The following is a 25,854-nucleotide window of genomic DNA, read 5'->3' as shown; positions in this document are numbered from 1 at the left end:
TCGCTGATGAGCTCCACGCAGGACTTTAACCACTTGTAACCATTCCTTTCGATTTAACTGCACTTTGGTTTGATATTGAAACCAATAACAATGTTGTTCAACATGGGCAAACAATCGCTTCAAAGTCTTATGTTCCTTAACTAACTTCTACTCCTATAGACATCAACAGTCCCTGGAGTAACCGCAAATATTCAGAGGCCAGAGAGGTGAAATTCCCCATAATTTTCCCGTGGGTCCCTCTTTCTTTATTTACCTGGCCGGGGTGTTCCCGCTCCGGTTCCTTGCTCTTGTGGCGCCATGGACCCTGCTCGCCGTGCCAGATGTTGGGGTCCGCGTGTTTCCTAAACAAAGGAATGAACACACAAGACAACACAAGACAAGACAAACATGGCGGCCGCCTTGAATGGCACGCTCTGCTTTATTTTATACAGTCGTTTGTGGAATGTTACCAAGTCACAAGACACATTGTTGTTTTTCTGACCTTTCCCTGACTTTCTGGATTTTCAAGATGTTTACACATAAACAAGCCCCCAGGATCTGCTGTTAGCAGCTGGCTCCTTAGTCCTCCCTGTAAACAGGGAAGGATCGCCCTGCTTCGTTTGCAAGAGCAGGACTTATGGGGAACGCCCTGCTTCGTTTGCGAGAGCAGGACTTATCGGGAACACCCTGTTTGTGAGTATGTAGTCCTCTACAGATATAGGGGCTTAAGTCTATAAACTTCCCTCTGAGTACTGCTTTTGCAGTTTTTTTGCAGGTTTTGGTCTATTTTGTTTTTATTTTCATTTGTTTCCCTGGAGAGGGCAGTGCCACCTTCAGTGACAGTGGCCTAGGCCTGAAGGTGGGAAATGTCCGTGGTGCTCTTACCTCAGCCCATGCTCTGGTAGCCAGCACCTTGGTTGCCCCTCAGCCCTGGGTGCATAGCCTGTGCACATCTAAGCCCTGAGGACAGCAGGCCATGCTTCTCCTGACCTCAGGTCCAGCTCCACAGGGCTCCAGGACAGTGTGCAGTCTGTAGGGGCGGGCCCTAAAATAGAGCTTTGTTAGTGCCTCCACCCCAAGGTGGAGGACCCATGGTCACCCCTGCCTACATTTTAGGGGCAGCAGCCCAGGCTTTTCTTGCCATCATTCCCTTTTAAATGTTAGGCATTGTGAAAGCTGGCTGGAAGCTTCCAGTATACGGATGGGTTTGTGGGCTTCATTGAGGGCCAGGCAGGGATTAGACATTTCACTGGGATACCCCTGCCCAGCACACTGGTGCTTTCTGTGCCTTCTCCCTGGGATGCTCTTTCAGATCTGCGTGGTCGTGTCCTCCAGTTGTGTAGGTGTTAGCTCATTTGTCACCTTACTGAAGAGACCTTCCCCAAATATGTTAACTAAAGCAATGCCTTCCTCCCAGTCTATTTAACACTCTTTTGTGTTTCTCCATAGCCCCTTTTTAACACTGATAAATTTTTTTTTGTTTGTTTGTTTTGTTTTTTCTGTCTCCTTCCCATTAGAACATGAGCTCTTTGAGGCCAGGGACTTTGTTGTATGCTAAATCCTCAAGGTCTAAAAATGGGCTTATTCCATAGTAAGGACTTGATTGATATTTATGGAAGAAAGGAGAGAGGGACAGAGAGAGGGAAGGTCATACAGTATCTGTAACTCTTTCCTCTTGGGCCAGTCAGCAGCTCCCGAAAGAGACTCTGCAGTCTCCTGCCTGGGATTTAAGACTGTATCACAGTGGCCTGAAAGCCAAGGGAGGGAAGGGAACTGGGGGGGTCTCACCATCTGGGATATGACTTCCATGTAACTCCTTTGCTCTCAGCTGCTACAGGATTCTACCCTCTGCTGTGCCTAGGGCCCTGGAGTTCAGATCTTCTCTGTTCATGATCTCCAGAGGGAAATGTGTGTCTCCTATCAAGGTGAAGGGATGGTTGTCCCCACTATGCAGGAAGGAAGGGAAGGGATTTGAGGAGTGCACCTGCTCCTTTTTCCTTCTTTCAACCAGTCTTCCTGGTTCAGCCCCCTGCACACCTCCACCCTCAAAAGTAGCTGGTCACTTGAGGACCTGAGCCTTTCTAGGGTTCTGTGGTGTGAATCCACTTGCTTTCTGTGTGCCTTCTCTCTGAGGTGCCGATACAGAGAGATGGTCACCTCCTCATTCTTCCTCTTTGTTTTGTGGTCATGCATGTGTCTGCATATATTAATTAATTAATATATAACATATATTTGATGGGAAACATATTTCTTTACTGCCCTTTTAGTGGAGAGAATGCAGACTATGCCATGTGTTGAGTTTGCTGTGTTTACTTGCCAGTCTGGCCCTGGCCAAATACTTTCCTGTCTCTGCCTCCCCAGTATTCAGCAGGTCTGCTGCAGGAAAGTTTTGCTATGTGCTTTCTCTTTATAGCATGTGCAGTAGAGTCACATAACTTTCCAGATTCAAGCAGACTAGGCACCCTCGCCCTTGCCACAGGATCCTGAATCTCCAGAGGAGGCAGATCAAGGCTCAGGACAGAGAGCTGCTCTCTACTGAGCACTACAGTCACCCTTTCTCTCATCACTTATGGGCCTGTGCAGTGTCCTTGTCATCCAGAACCACTCACGCAAACCCTGCCCTTGCTGATGGCAACCGTACATTCCTCCCACCCGGTGGCTCTCCTGTCCTCTGCTTCCTTCCGATGGTGACACAGCTGGCTGGAGCCAGCAGCACCACCTGCCAGATCCACACTGCTACTGCAGGACCAACTCCACTCTCCCCCCTAATTTTTATATTTGTAATTTAGCTAATTCCATCTCTGGCAAATTCCTGCCCCCCTGAACACAGACACTGTTTTAATCCCTTTCTCCTCTTCTGTCTCTTTCTTTTTATTTCAATAAATACATAAGATAATGTTTAAAATACATAAGAGAATAAAAATAATATAACATTTCCTCACATACTTATCCCCAGAATTGACCATATTTAATATTTTTTGCATATACTTCAAGTCTTCTTTATTTTAATCAAAGAAATGAAACATTCTAGTTAGTGTTGAAATCTCCTTTGTTCCCCATCAGCAGTCCCAGTCCTCGCCCTCTCCTCAGAGAACAATCACTGTCATGAATTTAGCATCTATCCTTCCGGAATATTTCACACTATTTTACAGACCTGTATGTTTTCCTGAGTCACGCATACAGTTTAGTGTGTGTAATCCCATATTGTACATATTGTCCTCTAACGTGCTTTTGAGCAAGCCTTCTGTTTGAGATCTTTTTCCATACTGATCTTTTTGTAGAGAGAGCACCTGCTGAGCCTCTTTTCTTTCCAGTTTGCCATATGTGTGAATGTAAAGATGTGAGAGTAATAGCCAACAGTTAATTTGCTTTCACCACGTGCCATGCTCTTTGTGTTTTCTCCTTGAGTCCTCACAACCCCAGATGGTAAGTACTGTTACCACCCCTACTTCACTTGGGAAACGGAGACTTTAGCGGATGATCACATACCTGAGGCCACCTTATGATCCGCTCGTGCGTATGATCCGTATGGTTCTGGCCACTGGGATTTCTGGCCCCGGAGTCATGACACAAACACATAAATGAGGTGTCAGTAATGTTCTGGGAGCCAGCAAAATAAAACCCAGGGGACAGTGACCAGTCAGTGCCTTGGCCTCTGGATTGGTGTCTTCATCTTGCCCTTTGGTGGAAAGAACCTCAGCTCACAGTCGTTAAATCTGGCTTCTGTTGCTGACTCTATCCTGACAGCTCTAGGATGTCACACAGATTACTTCTCTTTGCCTCAGTTTCCTCGCCTCTGATGGTATTCAGATTGCCTGACTGCCTACCTAAAAGATGGTGTTGGGAACCAAATGAGATAGATCACGACTCTAAGACACTTTGTAAACCACTCAGTGGTGTGTGGATGGGAAAGGCTTTTAGGATGACAAACTTGGCCCGTTTTTTAACTTTCCCTATTAACAGACCGCCTACCATGTTCCAGCTACATCCCCATGATTTCATTTGCATTACAGAATTTAATCCTCATTCCTCAAGCAGCAGCTTTGGAAAGATTGTTTTAAATCCCTTGTTTATCTGGCTTGCTTAATTACTACTCTGGCAACAATATCTCTTTTTTTCCTTTTTTAAACTTCATATACATAGTATTTTAGCTTCATTATGGGTTAAATTGAGTTTTGTGGGTGGGCCTGGGCACCCTCTCAAAATTTATAGCCTTATTTCTATGGAAAAATTGTTTCCAAGCATCAAACAACCAACTACAAGGCAAGTTTTGGAACACCACCGGTTTATAAGTTGGGACCACTGTACTGTTTGCATTGTTCTCTAATGAGTTTGTGGAAGGAGAGCTAATCTCCCTGGTGAGATTACACACTTCTTAAGGAAGGGGCACTACATCTTGCACGTCCTCCATAACACCCAGCAGGTGCCAAGTACAAGGATGTATTCAAAACATACTTGTTTAATTCTTCCAAAGCCCAGCTTCTTGTCTGCCTCCAAGACATGGGTGCTGATGGGAGTCGCCTTGGGTGCTCCAAGAACCTCTGTGGTAATCATTGAATCATATACTGTCAAACCTGACAACTCACAGATGAGGCCCAGAAACACAGTGTGTCTTGTCCAGACTCATTGGCTGAATGTAATTATAGTAGTAGTAACACTATCAACTATTTTTTTTTTTAGTGTTTAATGTATGCCAATACTTTTCTAGATGTTTTACATTTGTTAATGTACTTCATCTTTACCCAAAAAATTTAGGTAGTTATTCCTATTATTCCCATGTTACAGATGAAAAGACTGCAGCCTGGAGAGGTTAAGCAACTTGCTTAAGGTCCTAGAGCTGTTAAAAGCACAAAATAAAGATTCAAACACTGGCAGCCAGGGTCCAGGGCCCATGCTCTCCACCCCTGTGCCACATTGCCCCGAGTCCTGAGAGACCAGGAGGAAAGCCTGCCGTCTTGACTGTTGCCCATGGTCCTCTCCACTGGAGTACTTGGCATAATAATGCAGTGCTGGCATTCTCACTGGCTCCATGCCATGTGATCTGTATTATTAAGTCCCCGGACAATAGGCAAGATAGGTACATTGTCTACTGCTTAAATGGATTATACATTCTACCAAGTTCAAACAAGTTTAAATGGATTATACATTCTACCAAGTTCAAACAGTACAGAACAGCACCAAAGTAAACTAAATGGCTCTTGAAATTCTTCCATCCAAAGCTAAAATCCGGACCAACATTTTAGCAAGCATTCTGACAGACACCTATGTTTTAATACATGTGTGTATAGTTCTGCACTTGTGTGCATGGTGAAGAATAAACAAAAGATAAACAATTTAAAAAGTAAATAAGTTTAAAATTTTTATTAAATAAAAAATAATTAAAATTTAAAAATAATACCTATGTGTATAGAGACATATTTACAATTGGACATAATTGGGATCTCATTCTACATGTGTTTCTGCGAGCAGGTGACCGGTGTTATTTCTGTTAGCGTTGCTTAAATGAGGAAAGTAGACTCAGGGGAGGGTAACAGTCCATCCAGTCAGAGCCAGTATGGGGTTGGGACTTCAATCCTGTGTGAGTTCTTTGTTTTTATTAAGCTGTTTTGTTTTTATTAAGACCACAGTTATTTTTTGACATTCATTGCTCCTGTTCAAACACCTTCCTCTAAGCGCCCAGCCCTGGCTCTGAACTGGGCAGGCTGCCATGCCTCTAGTGGTCTGTTGTCTTTCCTGCACGTTTTGCCTACTGGAGAAGAGATTCTGAGTGCCTGGTGAGCTGGAATATTTATGCAGCTATCAATAAAGCCCAATAAACATGGCAGCCAAGCTTTTGCATTGACTAAACAATGCTGGCGTTTTTTGGCCCTGTGAAATCTCAGCCGAGGCAGCTCCTTTGAGGTTTCACAGTGATTGCAAATGTGGCACAGTCGTGGTGGTGACCACTCCAGTGCCACCTTGTCATTTCCCCTTCAAGCAGCCGTGGCAAGTTATTCTGAAGAAGTTCCGGGGAAATGGAATCTGATGGGGAGAGAGAGACGCTCATTTCCTCGTCCTAACCAGCTTCCCTTACTACTGATACTTTGGTCTTGGAATTGGTATCCAGCTCTGCTGAAAATGAAATCATATATTCAACTCTCAGGCTGAAGTCCAGTGTGATTAGATATTAATGCAGTGTAATGGAGGATTGGTATTAAATTGAGACCTTCTGATCTCCTCAAATGTTCCCTCCTGCTCAGGCTGCTGCCCTGCCAGCCCTGCCTCCCCTGCCTCCCCAGGCAGAAGCAAGGGCAGTGGGGCCAGAGCCCAGAGCCCTAAACCCGCTGCAGAAGCCTGGCATAGGGAGAGGGGAGTGGAGGCAAGAGGAGCAGCAAGGGAGAGGGGAGGGAGACCCAGGTTCAGGCCGGCTCTGCCCAGGATGGCTGCCAGCAAGACCTCACTGCCTGGGTTCCTTGAACCTCCTCTGCATCATGGAGGGAGGAGTACGTGGGACCACAGGGCCATGATTCTGGGCCTGCCTTCACTCTCAGAGCTACACACATGTTGTTGAGGACCAAGAGCTTCCAACTGTCCAGAATCACTTGGATATTTGACAGGCATCGAGCTAGAAGGCTGAGAAGAACAAAATCTTTGCTCAGTTTCTTCCACTCCCGCCACCTCCCTATGCCAGTCCTTTTTGTGAAACTGTGACTGGAACCTAATAGCTGTCACCAGCTACTGTCACTCATCCTATTTCTGTTTCTCTTTCCTGGAGGCGTGGCCTGAGAAGCAGCCAGTGGGCCAGCTTTAGTGTACTCTTTAGCTTCCTTTAGGGACAGGGATGGGACTCTGATGTCCCAGTGTGAACCTTGGCCAGGGGCCGCTCCCTTCACTTCCCCCCACCTGCTGGAGGAAGGACATGAGTGTGTGGTCAGTTCCACTGCTTGACTGGCAAGAGAGAGCTAGGCCCGTGGAAACCACACAGGGTCTTGCAGGACCCCTGCCGGCCCACGGGCTGCATCCCATCTAGCAGACCCTCCAAGAGAGCTGGGGGTCTGGGAGGACAGCAGTCGCTCACCAAGAAAATAGGGCACCAGCACAAGCCCTGGGCATGGTCAGATGGCGTCACTTTCATGTATGAATAATAGCATTTTTATGGAGAGAGTGATTTTTCTAACTCTGTTTCCAGAACACTGGTTTCAGGGGCACAGACTTTGCACACAAGATGGTAATGACTTTTTAATGACCTTAAGGGGACGGGTGTCCAGGCGGCAGTGAATCAATCTCAGTGGGAGGTTCATAGTGAGAGGGAAGATGGAACACCTGAAACCAAAGGGGGAAAGCAAACTGCAAATACATAGATATTTTCTTTGCTAACATTACTTGGTAATTAGACAATTACAGGAAACAGCTTCCCAGCAGCTGGCATTTCCACTGTGAGAGCGGAGGAGGGATGGCAACAACTGTGAACTCCTCACATTTATTACAGAAAATATGATTGGAGTTTACAGTCGTGGGTGCCGTGCACTCCTCCGGTACATTCGGATGAGCTGCTGAGCATTCAGCCAAGAGCAGAACTCCTCCTCTCAGGGTCCGCTCAGGCCTGCTCTGCCGAGTCTTCAAGGAGCTGGCCTGGCCCGTGCCCATCAATGAGGAACTGCCTTTAAAATATCGGGGATGCTTTGGAAACCACCCAGACGGAGCCAGGCCAGTCTTGAGAATAGATGGTGTAGGGGGTGGCATTTTGGAAGCAGGGAAAGGCGGGGGTAGAGGCCTGTGGAGAACTTGCCAAAACCCCCATGTGCCATCACTCACGTGGTGGGGTCAGAGGGTAGTGCAGGACCCCCGCTGCCCCAACCCAAGTGCTGGAACTCCGCAGCCCTCCCACATCCCTGCCCTCTTCAAAACTCTCCTCCTCCCAGAAGCCTCCCGTGCTCAGTAACTGCTCCCCCTCAGATGCGTGTCTGACGAATGACTGAGGTCATCCTGCCAACAGCCCTGAGGCAGGCCCCATCATGGCCCCATTTTATAGATGGGGAAATGTATTTATGAACTCCTGCCACCGTGATTACATGTCTTTGTCCACACTCTTGTCCTAATGAGCCTGGTCTGCACTTTGTGCTTGTTTATGGAGGGCTTTGTAAGAACCCTAAGTGACCTTCACAGATGGGGAGGAGTGCCTTCTGTGATGGGGTTGTAAGCTCCTGAATGGGGACACTGTGTATGTCCCGCCTCTCTCAGCCATACATTAGGTGCAGCCCTGCCCCCAGCCCCTCCTACAGTGCAAGTCTCCGAGGACAGGAAGCCCTCCCTCAGTGGACATGACTTCATCAGCCACACTGTCAGTTAACTGCACCGTCTAACCAGGCAAATGGTTGTTTCCTCTCCCAGGTCCTGGCAGTCAGTGAGTTTTGAAAGGCAGCCTGCCTCCTTCATCCGTATCGTTGGGACACACAACACAGCAAATGAGGTAAGGGTCTCTTTTCATGAGAGGTGCCATGAGATTTCCTGATGTACAGGTAAATGCTACCTCCTGAGTTAAGTGGAATTGTTTGTTCTGCCTGCTAATGGCCTGTTGTTCAGACAGCTTGGTAAGGAGAAAGTCCTGCAATTGCACAGTGGGGATATCATTATCATTTTTTGATATCTCTTCACTGGCAAATGAAAGCCAGCTCCTATTGCTTTGCTAATTCCTACAGCTCTCTGTGGAATCGGCCAACCACAGACGCCTTGAGAGGTCAAACACCTCATCCCTTGTCTCTGAGTCCTCAGCCCTCCCAAATGACAGCAGTTGTGTGAGGTTCCTTGCCCCTCTGAGCATGGTGTCTAGCAGGCGGCCGTGCTGCTGACCTGTCACTCCCTTGCTGTTTCATCGCCACACTGTGTCAAGCGTGTACCTCCAAAGAACCGCTGGTTTAAGAGAGGCAGCAGAGGGAATGATGGGTCGAAATGCAAGAAGTACATGAGAAACATAAAAGTAGTAACATTTCTGCAATTCTACTTTTCCATGATCTTTCTCAGATTTATGCAGGATTGGCTCTATGGTGTGCCACCACGACAGTCGCATGGGACCCAGTGCATGAGGTTTAATGCTCTGTGGCACCATCTTGAAATGCTTAGGGTCTTTTTACCTTTGAATTGTGTTTTATAAATGAAGCTCCACAGCACAGTGGAACACACACCAGGACCTTGGAGCCTCAGCCCACACGCAATCCCGCCTCCTGCCCCTTCCCACCTTCCTGCTGTGAGCTCTCAGCCACCCACTCCCTGAGCCAGAATGCCTGGGTTCTGCTTGGCCTGCCCCTCCTCATCTCACGCATGATCACTGCCCTCTCCACCCCCAGCAGGGGCCCTGGCACAGGGATGGACGGGGCCAGAGTCTGGTGTGAGTCCTGAGCTCAAGTCACAGAATAGGGCCCTGGGTGCCCGTGAGGGGCTACACTGGCTGGGGGTGGTGGTGGGGGGCAGTCCCTGTGCCCGAGGTAGCACATCATTAAGTAGCAAATAATAACTAGCGTGACAGCTTGAGAGAGAGAGAGAGAGACCCTAGATGAAAGCAGAAAGATTTCTTTGTGCTTTTTGAACACAGGGCTCCTCGTTTCCATCCAGCAAATGGGCCCTGTGCTCAGGATTCATGCATTGTCTTTATGGAATTAAAATTTCCCCAGAACACATCAAGGTGTTTCTGGTACTTCAAAAAGCATTTATAAATGTGAAAATATTGTGATAATTTAAATTCATTGTGGCTTTGTATTTATTTAGAATAAAAATGGTCCACATCTACAATGTGTTTCTTGCAGAGAGGAGCTTGTAAACAGAAACCTGGAACTTTTCCTCTTGCCTCTTTATTTCAAAACAAACCTGAAAACTACAAAAGTAAACCAACTGATGTTTTCTAAAGAAAAATTCGAGAATTATAAACACCAGGTCATAAACAATTGAAATTTTTACATAGTAACATATTGAAATCGAATGAACTATGTTTCATTTGCAGTTCTTGCTTTTTATACAGTGCATCCCCCCCAAAATTTTAGACTGGTTTTTTTCTTTAATTCCTAAATGGAACTCTGAAATTTTGTATTACAACAGAAGGAATTCTCAAGTCAGAAAAGGCTAAGAAGCAGCAAGGTGAGTCTGCTCAGAGCTTTCTTCTAGGGCTGCCCTCGGTCCCAAACCTGTTTCCTCAGTGACCAAGGAAGAAGAAAAGCATCTTGGACATTTTTTTTCAAAGCTATTCTAGATGACGAATGATTTCCCATTACAGAGCTCTGAAGTTGGAGTGTAAGACCTCTCTTTCATGATGAGTTTCCCAAAAATATCTGTGCAAGGGGCCCCGACCACTTTGGTGGAGATTGGACCAGCCATTTTAAATGGGTTGGATAGTAGGTCACTAGTTAACTTGTAATCCATCCCATTTGGCTAGTGAATAACTTGCTCAGTTGTCTTTTTGAATCAGTTATTGATCAGGGGGAAAAAAGCCTCAAAGTAGTGTTGCCAACTGGGAAACTTTTTTTTTTTAAAGACAGAATCTCACTCTGTCACCCAGGCTGGAGTACAGTGGCGCAATCTCAGCTCACTGCAACCTCTGCCCCTGCATTCAAGTGATTCCCTTGCCTCAGCCTCCCAAGTAGCTGGGATTACAGGTGCCTGCCACCACACCCATCCAATTTTTGTATTTTTTTTTTTGGTAGAGACAGGTTTTACCATGTTGGCCAGGCTGGTCTCGAACTCCTGACCTCAGGTGATCCACCCGCCTCAGCCTCCCAAAGTGTTAGGATTATAGGCATGAGCCAGCCACCATGCTGGGCCAGGAAACATCTTAAGTCATAAAATACATAATGAACAGGATCTCATTCTCAGAGCACACAAAAAGGCACAATAAGCCAGGTGCGTTGGCTCACACCTGTAATCCCAGCACTTTGGGAGGCTGAGGCCACAGGTTCGCTTGAGCCCAGGAGTTCAAGACCAACTTGGGTAACATAGTGAGACCTTGTCTCTACTTTAAAAAAAAAAAAAAAAAAAAAAAAGGCCAGGCGTGGTGGCTCACACCTGTAATCCCAGCACTTTTGAAGGCCAAGGCAGGTGGATCACTTGAGGCCAGAAGTTCAAGACCAGCCCAGCTAACATGGTAAACCCCATCTCTGCTTAAAATACAAAAATTAGCCGGACATGGTGGGACATGCCTGTAATCCCAGCTACATGGGAGGCTGAGGCAAGAGGATCGCTTGAACCCAGGAGGCTGAGGTTGCAGTGAGCCAAGATCGTGCCACTGTACTCCAGACTCGGCAACAGAACGAGGCTCCATCTCAAAAAAAAAAAAAAAAAGCAAGAAAAACAGAAAACGAATTAGCAGGCACAGTGGTATGCACCTACATGTAGTCCCAGTTACCCAGGAAGCTGAGGCTGGAGGATGGCTTGAGCCCAGGAGCTCAAGGCTGCAGTGAGCTATGATTATACCACTGCATTCCAGCCCTGGGCAACAGAGTGAGACCCTGACTCAAAAAACAAAAAATGTACAATAAAGCTGAACTTTGCTGGGCATCAAGAATATAGCAAACCTCAGAGAATGCTCTTTACTGCAGCATACTGGGTTCTGGGACATTATTTGAAAAAAGTCTTAACAGAGAACAGTGGAAATGTGTGTAAGCCAGTATGGCAAAGTTCAGAGGCATGAGGGACAGGGGTCACATCAGGGAAGGAGGATGACTTGGGCTGGTCAGGCAGGATTCTTGGGAGAGACGGCTCTAGAGGACATGACCGCATGGACGCGAGCACTTCATGGAGCTGGGGAAGGCGGGAGCATAGAACAGGAGGCTGGAGATGAGTGTGCGGCACCACCCTGATTCACAGTCCCATGGGAGCCAGAACTGTGCCATCAGAAACAGGGGTCAGGGCACCTCCCTCACTACGGAGCGTGGCCTGGAGGGCAGAGGATGCAGGGTTTCCTCCGTCTGCCCCTACTTATTTGCTAAGTAACAGCAGCAGCTGTCTCGGCTGGCTATTCCACTGGCTAAAGTAGCACATTGATTTCTCACAGTCTCGGAGGCTGGGAGTCTGAGGTGAGGGTGCCAGCAAGCTCTGGTTCTTGGTGAGGGCCGTCTTCTGGGTTCTGTCCTCACACGGCCTTCTTTGGTGTGTGCACTTCCACGAGAGAGGGAGAGAGGGCGCAGGCACAAGCGCTCAGTCTCTTTTCCTATAAGGACACCAATCCCATCATGGGGGTTCTACCCTCATGACCTCTGCTGAACCTGATCACTTCCCAAAGGCCCCACTTCTATCCCATTCCATTAGGGGTTAGGACTTCCACAGAGGAATTTGGGAGGGACACAAGCATCAGTCCATAACAGTGGCCTTCGTTTTGTTCAGAGCCAGAGAAACACTGTGTCCCTTTAGCTATTCCGTGTTTGTGAACCCAGAGACTTTGTGCTAGCTTCAAAAACTATCGATGGAGTTGGTCTATGGCGTGGAAAGGTCTGTCTGTGTACGTACAATACAGGGAAATCTGGGTGAACAGACACTGCCGAATGGCGCAGGTAGGCCTGTCTTCTGCAGGTGTTTCCCCATCGAGAGAGGGGCAGGCAGAGCAGGGACTGGTAGGGAAGCGCAGCATGGAGGCTCCTGTGAAGAGCATTCAAGAGAAGACGGTGGCTGGGCAGTTCGGCAGAAGGCGGGAAGTGGCCTGGACAGTGTGTAAGTAGCAGCTAGCAGAGCGGCCTGCTGTTTAGAGAGACCTGAAGTCGTTCTTGGGGGCAGAAGCCCAGTGAGTTGATAGCTCTGCACAGTGACCATGGAAACTGCCCCGAACTCCAAACGCCCGGACGGCTGCTGGAATAGGAGAAGGCAGACAGCAGGCAGTGCGTGGAAGCAGCCCCCCGGGCTGGCCTGTCTGAGCTAAGGCGGACTGGGATTTCTTGCCCGCTGTAGATGTGTATCTGTCTTGCTCCAGTCGGCCAGGCCTTCCTGCATCCAAACGCTCAGCCTCCGTCTGCTGCATGCTAATTTTCCCTGCTTCCCTCCGATCCGTCCAGCTCTCAGGCGACGGTGGCCTCGGTAGTCTGTGAGTTTAGATTTCTTGATCACCTGCTCTGGCACGCTTCTGATTTTCTGTGGCATTCCGTCCCTCTCCTCTGGGAAGTGCACGTCTGCTACTGGCATCTGTCTCTCATCTTCCTTTGTGAGCACTGCAGCAACGAATTCATTTAATTTTTTAGCTACGTTTACAACTTCTGTCAATAAATTCCCCCAGTGCTTACCGCTTGAAGACTCCAGCACTTCCTTCTGTGACCCCCGTTCCTTGTGTACTCAGCATCATCCTTATCATTTATCTTAACTCCTCAGAGCACTCCACTTTCACTCCCCCAGTGTGTGCTTCTGTCGTCCTCTGCTGCCTGCTCGCCTGGCTCTGGACGCTCCCCTGTGCTTGGCCCAGTGCTCACGCCTGTCTCTTCTTCACCCTCGAACGCTTCCCCCCACTCTTTTGTCTTCCTCCCATGCTCAGCACTAGATGGCAGACAGATGTTGGTGTGTCTTTCAGCACATCCACCCTCCGCTTCCATTGTTTCCACGCACCTGATTCTCCCTACTGCCTGTGGCCAAGGAGGTCCTTCTCGACCATTTCCTCCGTCACTTTATGGTGGTCGCCGGTGCCAGCTTAGCAAGCTCTTGGTCATTCCTATGTGGTTGCCCACCTGCCTTCAATGCTAATCAACTCCGAGCCACTGGAGAGACAGACGCTGCTCCTCTCCTAAGTCTCCTGTGTCTAAAATAAACTGGACCTTGTCAACAACATTACAAACATCGAGGGAATCTTTAGTTTCAGCCCCAAAAACTGTGCTCAGAACCGCACTGGTTCTGATGTGCGGGGTCTCCAGCAACTCTTCCATTTCATGTTATTAATTATCTGAGCAAATAACAAAGGCACATACCTACCTCCTTAAAGAAACCCAGCTGGGAGTAAATAAGATCAAGTCTATGCACCCATGAAAATCAGTCAGTGGTATTCAAGAAATAGAAGTTATGCCTGTTTCTTTTTATGGCTTTTATGAAAACGTGGGTTTGAAAGTTCTGGAGTGATTTTTTTCTCAGTACGCAGGGAGCTCAGGGGCCCACAAGCAGTCTTGAGGGTTAAAAAGGACTGTAGGGAGAGGAAACTCTGCAAGGTGTTCGGAAAGACAGGGCTTCTGTGCACAAGAACCTACATGAAAGCTTTTACCAAGTCAATAACAGAAACTGAGGATGGTATTGACAGGCTTTAGGCAGCTCTCAGGTTCCATTTTACCTACTGAATTTATATAGTGAGGAGGGAGGCTGTGTTAGATTCATCCTTGTATCCCTGGCACCTAGCATGGTGCCTGGCACATGTAAGCATAGAGGACCTGTTAGCTGAATGAATGGGTGAGTGATCTGATCTGTACACCCATCTCTCCCTCTCCCAGTCAATCAAAGAAAGCAATAAAGGAAAAGATGTAATAAACCAACTTTTCATTATTGAGAGGCCGTGGCATTCCAAGACAGAGTTTCTGTAGTCATATGGAGGATTTTCTTAAACCAGAAACATTTGTAAATGGAAAAGTATGCGCACCAGATATCTCAGCATCTCCTAGCTTAGGACCCTTATAATAATAATCATTAGTATTAATTACAATAATAGTAGCTAGTATTTGCTGAGCACTTACTGTGTGCCAGGTTCTCTTCCAGCCCTTTATTACATGATTTAATCCTCATATATGAAGTAGGTTCCACTCACCCTCATTTTTTTTTTTTTTTTTTTTTTTTTTTGAGACGGAGTCTCACTCTGTAGCCCAGGCTAGAGTGCAGTGGCCGGATCTCAGCTCACTGCAAGCTCCGCCTCCCGGGTTCACGCCATTCTCCGGCCTCAGCCTCCCGAGTAGCTGGGACTACAGGCGCCCGCCACCTCGCCCGGCTAGTTTTTTTTTTTTTTTTTTTTTTGTATTTCTTAGTAGAGACGGGGTTTCACCGTGTTAGCCAGGATGGTCTCGATCTCCTGACCTCGTGATCCACCCGTCTCGGCCTCCCAAAGTGCTGGGATTACAGGCTTGAGCCACCGCGCCCGGCCCACTCACCCTCATTTTAAAGATGAGGAAACTCAATACTAAGTGTTGGCAAAATTGTGGAGGAGTGGGCAGTTCTCCTCCAGTGCTGTGGGCGGATGGACTGACCCTGTCACCCTGGAGAAGAGTTTGGCATTTTGTCCTAAGGGAGCATGTGCACACATTCACCCTATGGCTGAGCGTTCACTTCCATTCCTATGTGTATTCTCCGACAAAGCTCTTGTACCAGGTTAGGAGGCAAGAGTGAGGATGCTTTCACTGCAGCCTTGTTCATTCTGAACCCAACGGGACACCACGTCCATCCACAGAGGATGGATAAGCAAAGCACAGCATCTCATACAATGGGCTGCAGGGACTGTAGGTGGATGAACATAACAGCGTGTTGAAGGACAGAAGCCAGACACCAAAGAATATGTATACTAGGATTACATTCATGAAAACTTCAAAAGCAGGCAAAGTTTAACTATAACATTCATGCATACACAAGTGATAAAACTGCTAAGAAAAAGAAGGCAAGGGGATGAATCTTATCTCAGCCAGAATTGGGGTTTCCTCAGTGAGGGGGAGGCACCACTGTTTCTTGCCCCACATGGTATTTTTATGGGAAAACTATGCCTTATAGCATACAGTTTTGGCAGTAAAAAGTTTGGTTTTAAGCAAAGACGCAACTGAGGCTGAAGACATTAACTAATTTGTACGAGATCACCCCAGTCTTGAGTGGCAGAATCAGAATGTGAATCCAGGCAGTCTGGCGGTAACATCGAGGCCCCTGCGTCTCCCACAAAGGCATAATAGATGGCAAGGTGCAAAATGAGCCCAGCTGCACCCTGGCTCAGAACTCTATGAGTCAAGCATTGATAAGCAGGTGGCTCTGAGCATGCTGTGTGCACCAGTTTGTGCTAGATCTTGGGGAGAAACTGAGGCAGGACCCTTCCTTAAGGGGATGGCAGCTTCACCACCTGATAGAAAGGAATCCCCTTAAAAAGCCCCTCAACTCTGGGTGAGGTTTCAAATGGCTGTACCTGATTGATGGGAGAGACATCAGTGAATGAAAACAGCAGCCAGCCCTGAAGGAGGAGGGTGAGTTCTGATCTGTAAAATGGATCTAGTGATCCTGCCCTTGGAGTTTGGGAGCCATGAATGAGTTTATGTCTTATAAACATAAGGACCCGGGAGGGTGGGAGGTTGCAGACCACTCTGCATGCTGCCTGCCGCTCCTTATCCAGGGAGAGTGATCAGCCCATGAGCGTGTCAGAGGAGCATCTGCAGGAGCCGACAGCAGGACAGAAAGTCTGCAAGTGGCTGCTTGAGCTGCCCTCCAGGACCACTCAGCTCAGGGCCTAGAGCAAGGCAGAATTTATTTACGGGCTTCGGCCAGGCCAGTGAGTGGCTCTGGGCTCCCATGCCACCCGTTCCCATAGCAACATGGGGCTCTAGTGGAAAAAAAACAAAACAAGGAAATAGACTCTTAAAAAAAAGAAAGAAATGCTCCTTCCTGGCATGGTGATAATTATTTCCCAGGTCCCCCGCCCAGGTCTGATTCCACTCTCTCTGGCTCCCCGAGGACTTCCCCTGCAGCATCCTCCGGAGGACCATCGTCTCAGCCCAGAAGCACTTCAAAGCAGTCACATGCTGGCTCCAGGGCCTGAACTCCCAGTGGGCCAGCAGCAGCATGAAGCAGACGTCCCAGCGGCAGAGCGCAGAGAGAGCAAATGGAGAAGCAGGCCCCTCCCAACAAAAGCTCCTGGTCTGCAGAGAGCACCAGTTCCAGCCTTCAGACTCCACTTCTGTGCGGGAGAGCGCCTGGCCCTCCAGGGGCTTCATGTCCCAGCAACTGGAAATGGATGCCCACAGAGAAAACCTGCTTGGGAATAGAAATAATGGAAACAAACTTAGGTTTCAGATGGCAGCACAGAGGCCCTGTATGATGTATGCCAGGTCCTGAGCCAGAGAGGAGGCAGTGCAGGGACAGCCGGGACAGTCAGGCTCAGCGGGTAGCCGGGCACCTGTGAATCTGCATAATAGTCCTAGCAGGAGGCTCTGACTGGGTCCCCACCACACTGCAGTTCTTGGGAGCAGAGACTGTGCTGTGGCATCTTTGTGTCCTCAGCACCCAGCCCAGTGCCTAGCACACAGTAACCCCTCCATACATCAGACCACGGGCCAGAGCCCTGGTGCAGGATTCCAAGGGGAATGAGCTCTCAGAATCACTTGTGACAGCCTGAAGCCAGATCAAAGAATAACTGAAGATGGCACCAAGGCTGTGACTGCCATGCCCTTGGAGAATGGCAGAGCTCTGATGGTTATAAGAGACTGTGGAAGCATTCGGTTGCACAAAAATATAGGCTAGAGGAGAGGCAGTGAAAGCTGAGCCATCCAAACAAAAACTTGGATTTAAGGATTATACCTGCAGATAATGATCAAAGCCAGGTGCCTCAGAAGAGCCAGGCTAAGAAGAAAGGGGCTCAGAGGCTCTAGAAGCTGGCTCCACGAAGCAGCACTGGGCAGGCAGGGAGGCGGAGGATGCACTGAGGAGGGCGAACAGTGAGTGGAAGGAAGGGAGAGGGCCTCGGCACTGGTGCCAGCTTCACCTCCAGCCAGCTGTGTGGCCCCAGTGTCATTTCACCTCCCTGCCTCTCAGGACACTTGCCTTTGAAATGAGGAGAGTAAACTAGATCTTAAAGCTTCCTTCCCAGTAACACAGGAAAAAAGGCAGAAAAATATTTAGTTTGTTTCATAATTATGAAAGAAGACCTTTTGTGGGCCTCTTTATTTTTAAATGTTTGTTATGAGATTTTATTGGAAAAAAGAGAGGAAAAGCAGGACAACATTGAGCACATGTGGTTGTTTCAGACCCTGCGCAATCCTTAGACCTGTCGTACTGGAGCAGCAATAATTCTCCATCCTCAATTGGCCTGGGAGAAAGTGCCCCCAGACTTGGGCAGATGAGTACCCAGGAGCCTCCCAGCAGTGAGACGCATGAAAACCGCAGCTTGTGAGGGTCCCAGGGGTGATGCTGGAAGCCTCCACGCAGCTGGAGCCCTTTGAGACAGAAGGTACATGAGGAGCCTGGTCACACAGTGAAGAACCGCCCAGGCAGCTGGGGACGCATGGGCCAGCCCTGTGGGGAGAGCAGGGCCATGGCCAGGCTCTCTTGGTGCCTGTCCAGTGTGGGAAGGGGGCCCTGGTGAGGCCAAATCTACCAGGTGGGGAGACTCAGGCATCCCAGAAGCCTGCAAACAAGAACACTTCCCTTTTTTTGTTTCTTAGTTTAAAAAAAAAAAAATAACCGAAAGATACTTCTACCACTGTGTGGCCGAATCCACTGAGACGAGAGTGACTCTCTCCCTGGAACTCTGGGGTGTACACACGTCAAAAACAGGGCAGGAATTCCAGGGCTGCCTAGAGTTAGTTGTATGGATCGGAAAGGCTCTTCTTCCAGAACCTTCCAAGCATCAGCGTTCCAGTTATCTGTGGGTATCCTGGCCTATGTGAATATGAGAAAAGGATATTGTAAAGTTTTTTTAAAAAGTTGTTGCACTGTCACCCAGAAACTTACTTCTATACCTAGTAGGGATAAGTACTGGTGCAAAAATATTTGGGTATCCTATCACCCTAAGCAATACTGAAAATTTGTTGCTCACAATTTAGAAATGTCTCCCTATGAAGTAATTCCTGGTTTTGTTTTTTGTTGTGTGTGTGTGTTTGTTTTTGAGACAGAGTCTCACTCTGTCTCCAGGCTGGAGTGCAGCGGTATGATCTCGGCTCACTACAACCTCCGCCTTCCACGTTCAAGCAATTCTCCTGCCTTAGCCTCCCAAGCAGCCAGGATTACAGGCGTGCACCACCACACCTGATTACTTTTTATATTTTTAGTAGAGACAGGGTTTTGACATGTTGGCCAGGCTGGTCTCGAACTCTTGACCTCAAGTGATCCATCTCCCTCAGCCTCCCAAAGTGCTGTGATTACAAGGTGTGAGCCACCATGCCTGGCCCCTATGAAATGATTCCTTAACTGAAAACAATGTGTTGGGCTGTTCAGATGCACATAAAAAACCATGGTTTATAAAAAGGGATATTTTTTTGGAGGCACTCGTCTTCATTTTTAAAGGAACAAAAACAAAACATCTCCGAGGTCTGTAGATGGGCTGTTAACTTCTGCTCTGCGGCGAGCATGACAGAGGTGTTAATGCTGACCATCGTCAGGATCTGTTATGTCACTGAGCGCTGGGTGGGTGTGTGATGCCACCACACCAGCCACTGTGAAAGGGAGATAGGGGATCTTTAGGGGAGCGCAAGTTAGAAGCCATGGCTTTGCATCTGACTTGTGGACAGACATCATTAGGTAGGTGTCTGTTTTATAAAGATTTGTCAGCTTGCCTTTGTAAGTGGAAAGCTTGGATCCGAAATCCTGTTTGCATTGGTTGGCATGAAAGCAGTCTGTGGAAATTACTCAGGAGGAACCAGGAAAGCAAGGCAGAGTCATTGATCAACATTTATTAAATTTCCCCAATTTCTGCCGCAGTTCACAGTGGACCCTTAGGCCAACTTGGGAAAATTAGCAAAGGCTTCTGCTTTTAAAAACCTTGAAAATGTGTCAAGCAAATAGTGCTTAGGGAATCCCTCTAATGAGAGGCAGCAGCCACCAGCCAGCTGAGGAATTAGCCTGGTCACCAAGAAGGGGCTAGCACATTTGTGTACATCCTGTCCCGGGTTCACGGAGAAAAGAACACCCAGGCTCTCTCCAGTGTGTTGTGAATTACGGCTCCCAGAGAGGCAAGGCAAAGTGATCATAAACAGCAGCTACAGAAAAGGACACGCGATTGTGACTGGGGCTGTGTCGGATTCATACACACGACCACATTCCAAATTAGCCGGCTTCCCTCAGGGGAGAGATCCAGAGGCCATTGAAGATGGTTCAGCGAAGGTGCCCCTTTGTGAGCAGCGGCAATCAAACAGGCTAATGGGATACATGATTGCTGAAAAGGGGAAGGGAGAATGATGCGGCGGCCGGAGTAATGGTTTTGCATAAATCATAGTGCGGCTCTGCCCAGTATGCCTCAGCCACTTTTGGTCACATCCTTTCCAAGAGGTATTGCAGTCTTGGGAAAGGTTGGAGAAAAGAAATTGAATCACATGAGCTTCTGAGCAAAGAGAGACTCAGAGCAAAGAGAGACTCAGAACTTGGCTGTTCCACCTCGAGGGAGGCCCAAAGGTGCCCAGTGGAAAGAAGTGGGCTGAGGAGCTTGGGGTTACGGTGGGATGGAGGGGGCCACTTGCCCAGCATTTCCAGATTTCCCTCCACCGTGGCAGTGATGACTTCCTCCAAGCTGCCATCACCCTCCTCCAGCTCCTGTGTATAAAAAGCACTGCCGCCTCCCTTTCCTCACACTCCTCTCCAAGGGCCGGAGGCAGCTTCACGCCCAGCCCCAGCAGCGTGGCCACCAGTGAAGGTGCCAGTTTCCCCACAACAGGCTTGCTGTTCACTACTGCTCCCAAGAACAGAATTGGGACCACCCACAGACCCCCCCCTCAATGCCCATTTGCATTGCATGCAAATCTGAGGATTTCTGGGGTCCCAGGAGAAGTAACCCCAGCCTCGTACACGTTGATGGGCATCTGAGTGGTCTAGGAGCTAGCTGGGGGTTGGCTTACACAGTTGCCACATTTGGCTGAAGGCTGCTAGGCTTAAACCATCAACAGAGATGACTGAGCCAGGCACACTGCTCCATAGAGGGGTGACCAGAGTGAATTGCAGACAGGCTGCCAGGAGTGAGGTGCCAGGGCCCAGATCTTTATGTGGAAATCTTCTCGTTCCCTTTGCCTCCCAACCCCTCAGGACCTCCCTGTGCACACCTTCCTCTCTGCAGCCTGCCCTGACCTCTCTTCCAGGCAGAATCAGTTTCTCCCTCGCCTCTGATGTATGGAATGTTACTGACCCCATGCTGGTAGAATTGTTTGTGTGAGGCAGGCATGTTGATACAGTGGAAAGGTCCAGGCTTAAGGGCTGCACAGCCCTGAGGTTCATTCCCAGCCTGCCCACTCGCCATTTGCAGAAGAGTGAACACAGGTCCCAGCACAGAGGTGCCTCTGCCCCCATCTGCCCAAGAGGTCCTGCGGGCAGGGGCCGCACTGTGGGCGCACCTGCTGGAGTCTGCACTCAGTGAAAGCATCGCAGGGAAAGGGTCTGTGAGAGTCCTTGGCATGAGTGCAGATCTGCGCTGCTGTGCCGGGAGCCCCGGACCTGCTGCTGGCCACCTTCTGTAGCACCACAGTATGCCCGTCCCCGTCCCTTCCAGGGAACCCCGACAGTCACTATGGGCCCTTTTCTTTCCTTTATCAATCTCATCTAGTCTGTTACCAGATTCTGTTCTTTCTTAATTTGAAAATGAATCCTTCCTATTGCTTCCAAATTGCTAAATCAGGGGATTCCAAGGTTTAAAGGTTTGTTGTCATCTAGTTTTTTAAAATACTTGTTTTTTGAATTTGTCGCCACAAACGTATATTCCTTTTTAAATAACTTTTTTAGTTTAAGAAAGATTCGTTTTTAAAGAGTCTCCTAGGCTGGGCGTGGTAGTTCACACCTGTAATCCCAGCACTTTGGGAGGCTGAGGTGGGCGGATCACAAGGTTAAGAGATCGAAACCATCCTGGCCAACATGGTGAAACCCCGTCTCTACTAAAAATACAAAAATTAGCTGGGTGTGGTGGCAGATGCCTGGAGTCCCAGCTACTTAGGAGGCTGAGGCAGGAGAATCACTTGAACCTGGGAGGCGGAGGTTGCAGTGAGCTGAGATAGCGCCCCTGCATCCTAGCCTGGCGACAGAGCGAGACTCTGTCTCATAAATAAATAAATAGTCTCCTTTGTCCAAGAGTATCAGGATCCCTGCCCAGCTCCAGGCCAGGCCCTCACCCTATCCCATTGGGTGTGGCCCCTGCCCCCACCCTTCCAACCCACACCCTGCTGCTCCCAGGCCCTCCTTGCTCTGTCGCCACCCTTTGGCTTGAGAACCTGTGTAGTTCTTCCTGTTTTCCTTCCACACCAAGTCCCCCCTTCTCCGTCCTCTCTAGCTTGGCTGCCTCTTCTTTCCAGACTCACCTCAGATGTCTCCTCCCCCAGGAAGCCTTCCCTGAGTCCCTACCTGGCTGGGTCCCACTCCTCAATGCCCCTGGGACTCCTTCTCCCTGGCTTATGTGACTGCTGGCCTCACTGGACTGTACACCCTCTGAGGGCAGCTGGGACTGAAAGGAGCTGGGCACATTCCTCAGCCCCGGGCTCAAAACTCCCTGAGCCTAGTACAAACACATCCCATCCTCCCATCCCACCACATACCACCATATATCTCTCAAACTCCCTGAGCCCAGTACAAACACCACCTGGAAAGTCTCCGATAAGGAGACAGCCGTTCAAGGTTACTGAAAGCGCGGGAGCCAAAAGAATTTCTTTGTTCCCCTGCAACTTTCGGGCTATAAAAAGCAAACGCTCGCATTGTTCGGGGCCCTCTTGTATGCTGTGGAATGGAGGGACCAGGTTCGAACTTGTAGTAAAGATCCTTGCCGCTTGGCTTTGACACTGGACTCTGGTGGTCTTCTTTGGGGAACAAACAGTCTGGGCATAACAGGACCTCGCCCAGTCAGGCACGTAGGAGGTGCTTCATGCTTGTGGTATGTGTGTACCTCCTGACCCTGCTTACGTGTGCAGCGTCATCCTCTGGCCACGTCTGCTGCATATGTGACTCTCATCCTGTGCTCTGTTTGTGTGCAGAGGCTGTTCCCTCCCCACCTGTCACCTATAGCTTGCCCACTCCCACCCATGGCATGCTCTGCCTCTTCACCCGCCTATCCATTTGTAAAAACACTCTTTTTCACTTAGAATCTTCGCCACACAGTTTGTGATATAATACAGTTAACTCCTGCCTGTGTATTGCCTTTGAATCTGGCAGCACCTGCATGGCCTTGTGGAGATGCTCAGGGAGACTGCACTTGCACTTCATTTAGTTGGGATTCTGGGGCCACAGACTGGGACGCAGCTCTGAGATGGCCCCAGTTACTTGCAGAGCCACAGGGAGCTCAGTCAGGCAATTAAGGCCTAGGGCTTCCAGGGGCTTCTAGAGTCCCCTAACTTGATGGCAGAGCCTGCTGTGAGCTCAGTGGCATCAGGGAGAGAGACAGTTAGGAGTTCTTTAGGAGAAATATCCATAGGAAAACACAGCAACAGTTGAGATTGGCTGTCAGTCTTGTTAGGTGTGTTGGGAGTAACAGCCATTTGCATTATTAACTGAAAACAAATTGGCTAATGGGCTAAACACAGTTGTGCCCTTACCACTGCCCAAGTTAGACAAGAGATAAATGCAGCTGGAAATGAGAAGTAGAGTGAGAAGCAGGGCACCGACAGGTCGGGTCGTGGAATGTCTATCACATGCTCACCACAGACAGCATCTCTTCCCAGGCTCTTACCAGCACAGTGCGGAGCAGAGACCCGCCCTGATCCCTCCTCCGGTGGGAGGCCGGCTCTGAAGAGCAAGCTGGAACACTAGGCCACTCTGAGGTCTTTTTTAACTTTATTTCTCAATCCAGGGTTTTTATCCATTTGTTTATTCTTGTGCAAGAACCCGAGTCGGTAGAAGGACGACTAAGTCTTGGTCTTGGAGTCAGATCGGAGCTGACAGATGAGTAGAAGGAGGCAGGCAGCGGGGTGGGCCACGGAGCAGGAGGCACCCTGAAGGCGTTCGGGCCGGGGGAGGGGGGAAGAGCTGGCCTGGAAATTAACAGGACTGTAGAGAACCTTGCAAGAGCAAAAGGAGAGAAAAACCATTCAATGCCAGAGGAGCGAGCTTGAGGAAAGGTAATAAGGAGTAGGACAAATGTAAGTCAATTCTAGGATTAGTGTCAGCCTGAGGCTCTGGGGAGCGGCCTCCAGAGATACTGACGGAGCAGGGAGAGCAGGGATTACACAAATAACCGATTAAAGAACATGATGGGGCAGGATAAAGAGCTCCTGTGTCAGCAGGGGGAAGGAGCAGTAAAACGCAGCCTGTCCTGAAAAGTCCTGTGCGTGGGCGTGGGAACAGAATATGGCTCTGGGTCATACTGCAAAAGAGAACGGCGTATTTGCTGGGTTACGAGAAGCTTTAGTGGGGGGTGTGTTGAGGACCAGGACTGCACTCTCAGGGTGTGCCCTGGCCCTGCAGAGCCTGACCTCACCTATCCCTGGGCGTGGAAGGAGAAGCACTCATAAGGCAAGTGATCCATGAGTGGCCAACATGCCCAGGGCGGTGTTGTTACTGAAAAACTGCAAGAATGTGCAGCTGATGGAGGAGTGGATTAATGGTTGTCACCTAGAGGATGATTCCCAGATTCACACGGCCTAGCCCAGGGCAGAGCTGATGGCCCAAGTAGCGTTCAGATCTCCACATAAGGCCTTCCCTAGGACCTAGACCCTCCGCTTGCTGACTGGTAATCCCTGCAGATGGACCCACAGAAGGAGATTTTATAAAAAAGGAAGGAAAGAAAGGAAAAGGAGGGAGACATCGGCTAAGTAGGGGCAGCTTCAGCTGTGAGGCAGTGAGGGCTCTGCGGGAGGCAAGGACCGGGTCTGAGACCCTGCCCGGTAAGGAGAGAAATCAGCTCCCTCTAAAAGAAAATGGTAGCTTCCAAAACAGAGTGGACACACCAGGAAGACACGGTCTCAGTCTTCACATGAGGAAATGTGAAATGTAAAACAGTGGTCAATAAATGAATTGAAGTGGAAATATGGAAAAGATAGTGATGCAGGGAGGTAAGCATGGAATTTATATTTTCAATATAATTCTGCAGTTGATACTGCATTTGTCTCTGTGAACTTGATTCCATGGTAGAAGGGCGTGTGTATGCGTGTGCACACATGCTCGTGCTGTGGCAACGAGAGCCCCCATCCCGCCCTTCTCTCCTGCACCCCTCAGCTCACACATGCACGTCAGGTCCCCCCTGAAGCACACTGTCTACTCTCCAGGTCAGGGCCATGGCTCACCCTTGCTTGCGGGGCGCTGAGCTCAGTGCTGTGCCCTGTCTGCACGGTGCTGGCCCGGTGTTGGCACAGAGTTCATGGTGCTTCCAGGCTGACCTGCTGTCAGGTACGCAAACTTCTCTCAGCTCCTAGAGGGTGACTGTCGGCCAGGTGGCTGGTTTCTACACATTGGGGGCGTTTGTTCCAGGCTGGCTTGAGCCATATGAGGTTGAAGTCCACTCCCCAGCACAGCTGCCTTGGCAGGGTCTGTGCTCAACCACTGCAGGACCAGGGAGAATTACGCATCAGGAACCAACTCAGGACAGGACACTGTCCCACTGCAGGGCACACTCACACACCTTCACACGCACTCAGACTAGGGCCCTGCAGACGCACCCGTGAACCTCATGTGCACAGCTTCGGGACACGGGAGAAAACCAGAGTATCCAGAGACAGCCCACACGGGCACGGGGAGGAGGCGCAGACGCCACACAGGGTGGACGTTATCTGCGGACCTGCTTTCCACAACCTCACAGAATTGAACCACCACCACCACAGTCAACTCCTGTTGACTTATAACCCAACTGCCAAATACAAAAATTAATTAAAAAGAAAAAAACCCATTAGACAAAGGTTAGCAAAGACGGAATAATCCAGTGTGAACATTTTGTAGGAATCCATGTCATGGTATCTGTAACTTTGGGGCCACTGGCTCATTTCCTTTCATCCTGACTGATGAAAATGTCTTTACGGCATGCTCGGTGCCATCAGGTGTCTGCGCCGGGGCGGGCGTGGGCAGCGGGAAGGACTTCCTCTGACTCCCTCCTGGGAGCCCCCAAGC

The 25,854-nt window shown here is 49.2% G+C and overlaps 1 protein-coding gene across 2 annotated transcripts in view; it reads left to right on the top strand.

Moving 5' to 3' along the window:
• The window catches only part of BTBD9 (BTB domain containing 9), a 484,930-nt gene that overhangs the window by 456,509 nt on the left and 2,567 nt on the right, over nucleotides 1–25,854 (top strand). For both annotated transcript variants that reach the window (XM_025383785.1, XM_025383786.1), the window contains one exon: nucleotides 8,350–8,428. In XM_025383785.1, coding sequence (XP_025239570.1) covers nucleotides 8,350–8,428 — 79 coding nt within the window. The remainder of the gene's footprint in view (nucleotides 1–8,349; nucleotides 8,429–25,854) is intronic.

This window comes from Theropithecus gelada, chromosome 4 (assembly GCF_003255815.1).
Source record: "Theropithecus gelada isolate Dixy chromosome 4, Tgel_1.0, whole genome shotgun sequence".
Lineage (NCBI taxonomy): Eukaryota > Metazoa > Chordata > Mammalia > Primates > Cercopithecidae > Theropithecus > Theropithecus gelada.
The sequence above is the reverse complement of the archived record's forward strand: the minus strand, read 5'-3'. Positions and strand labels throughout refer to the sequence as shown.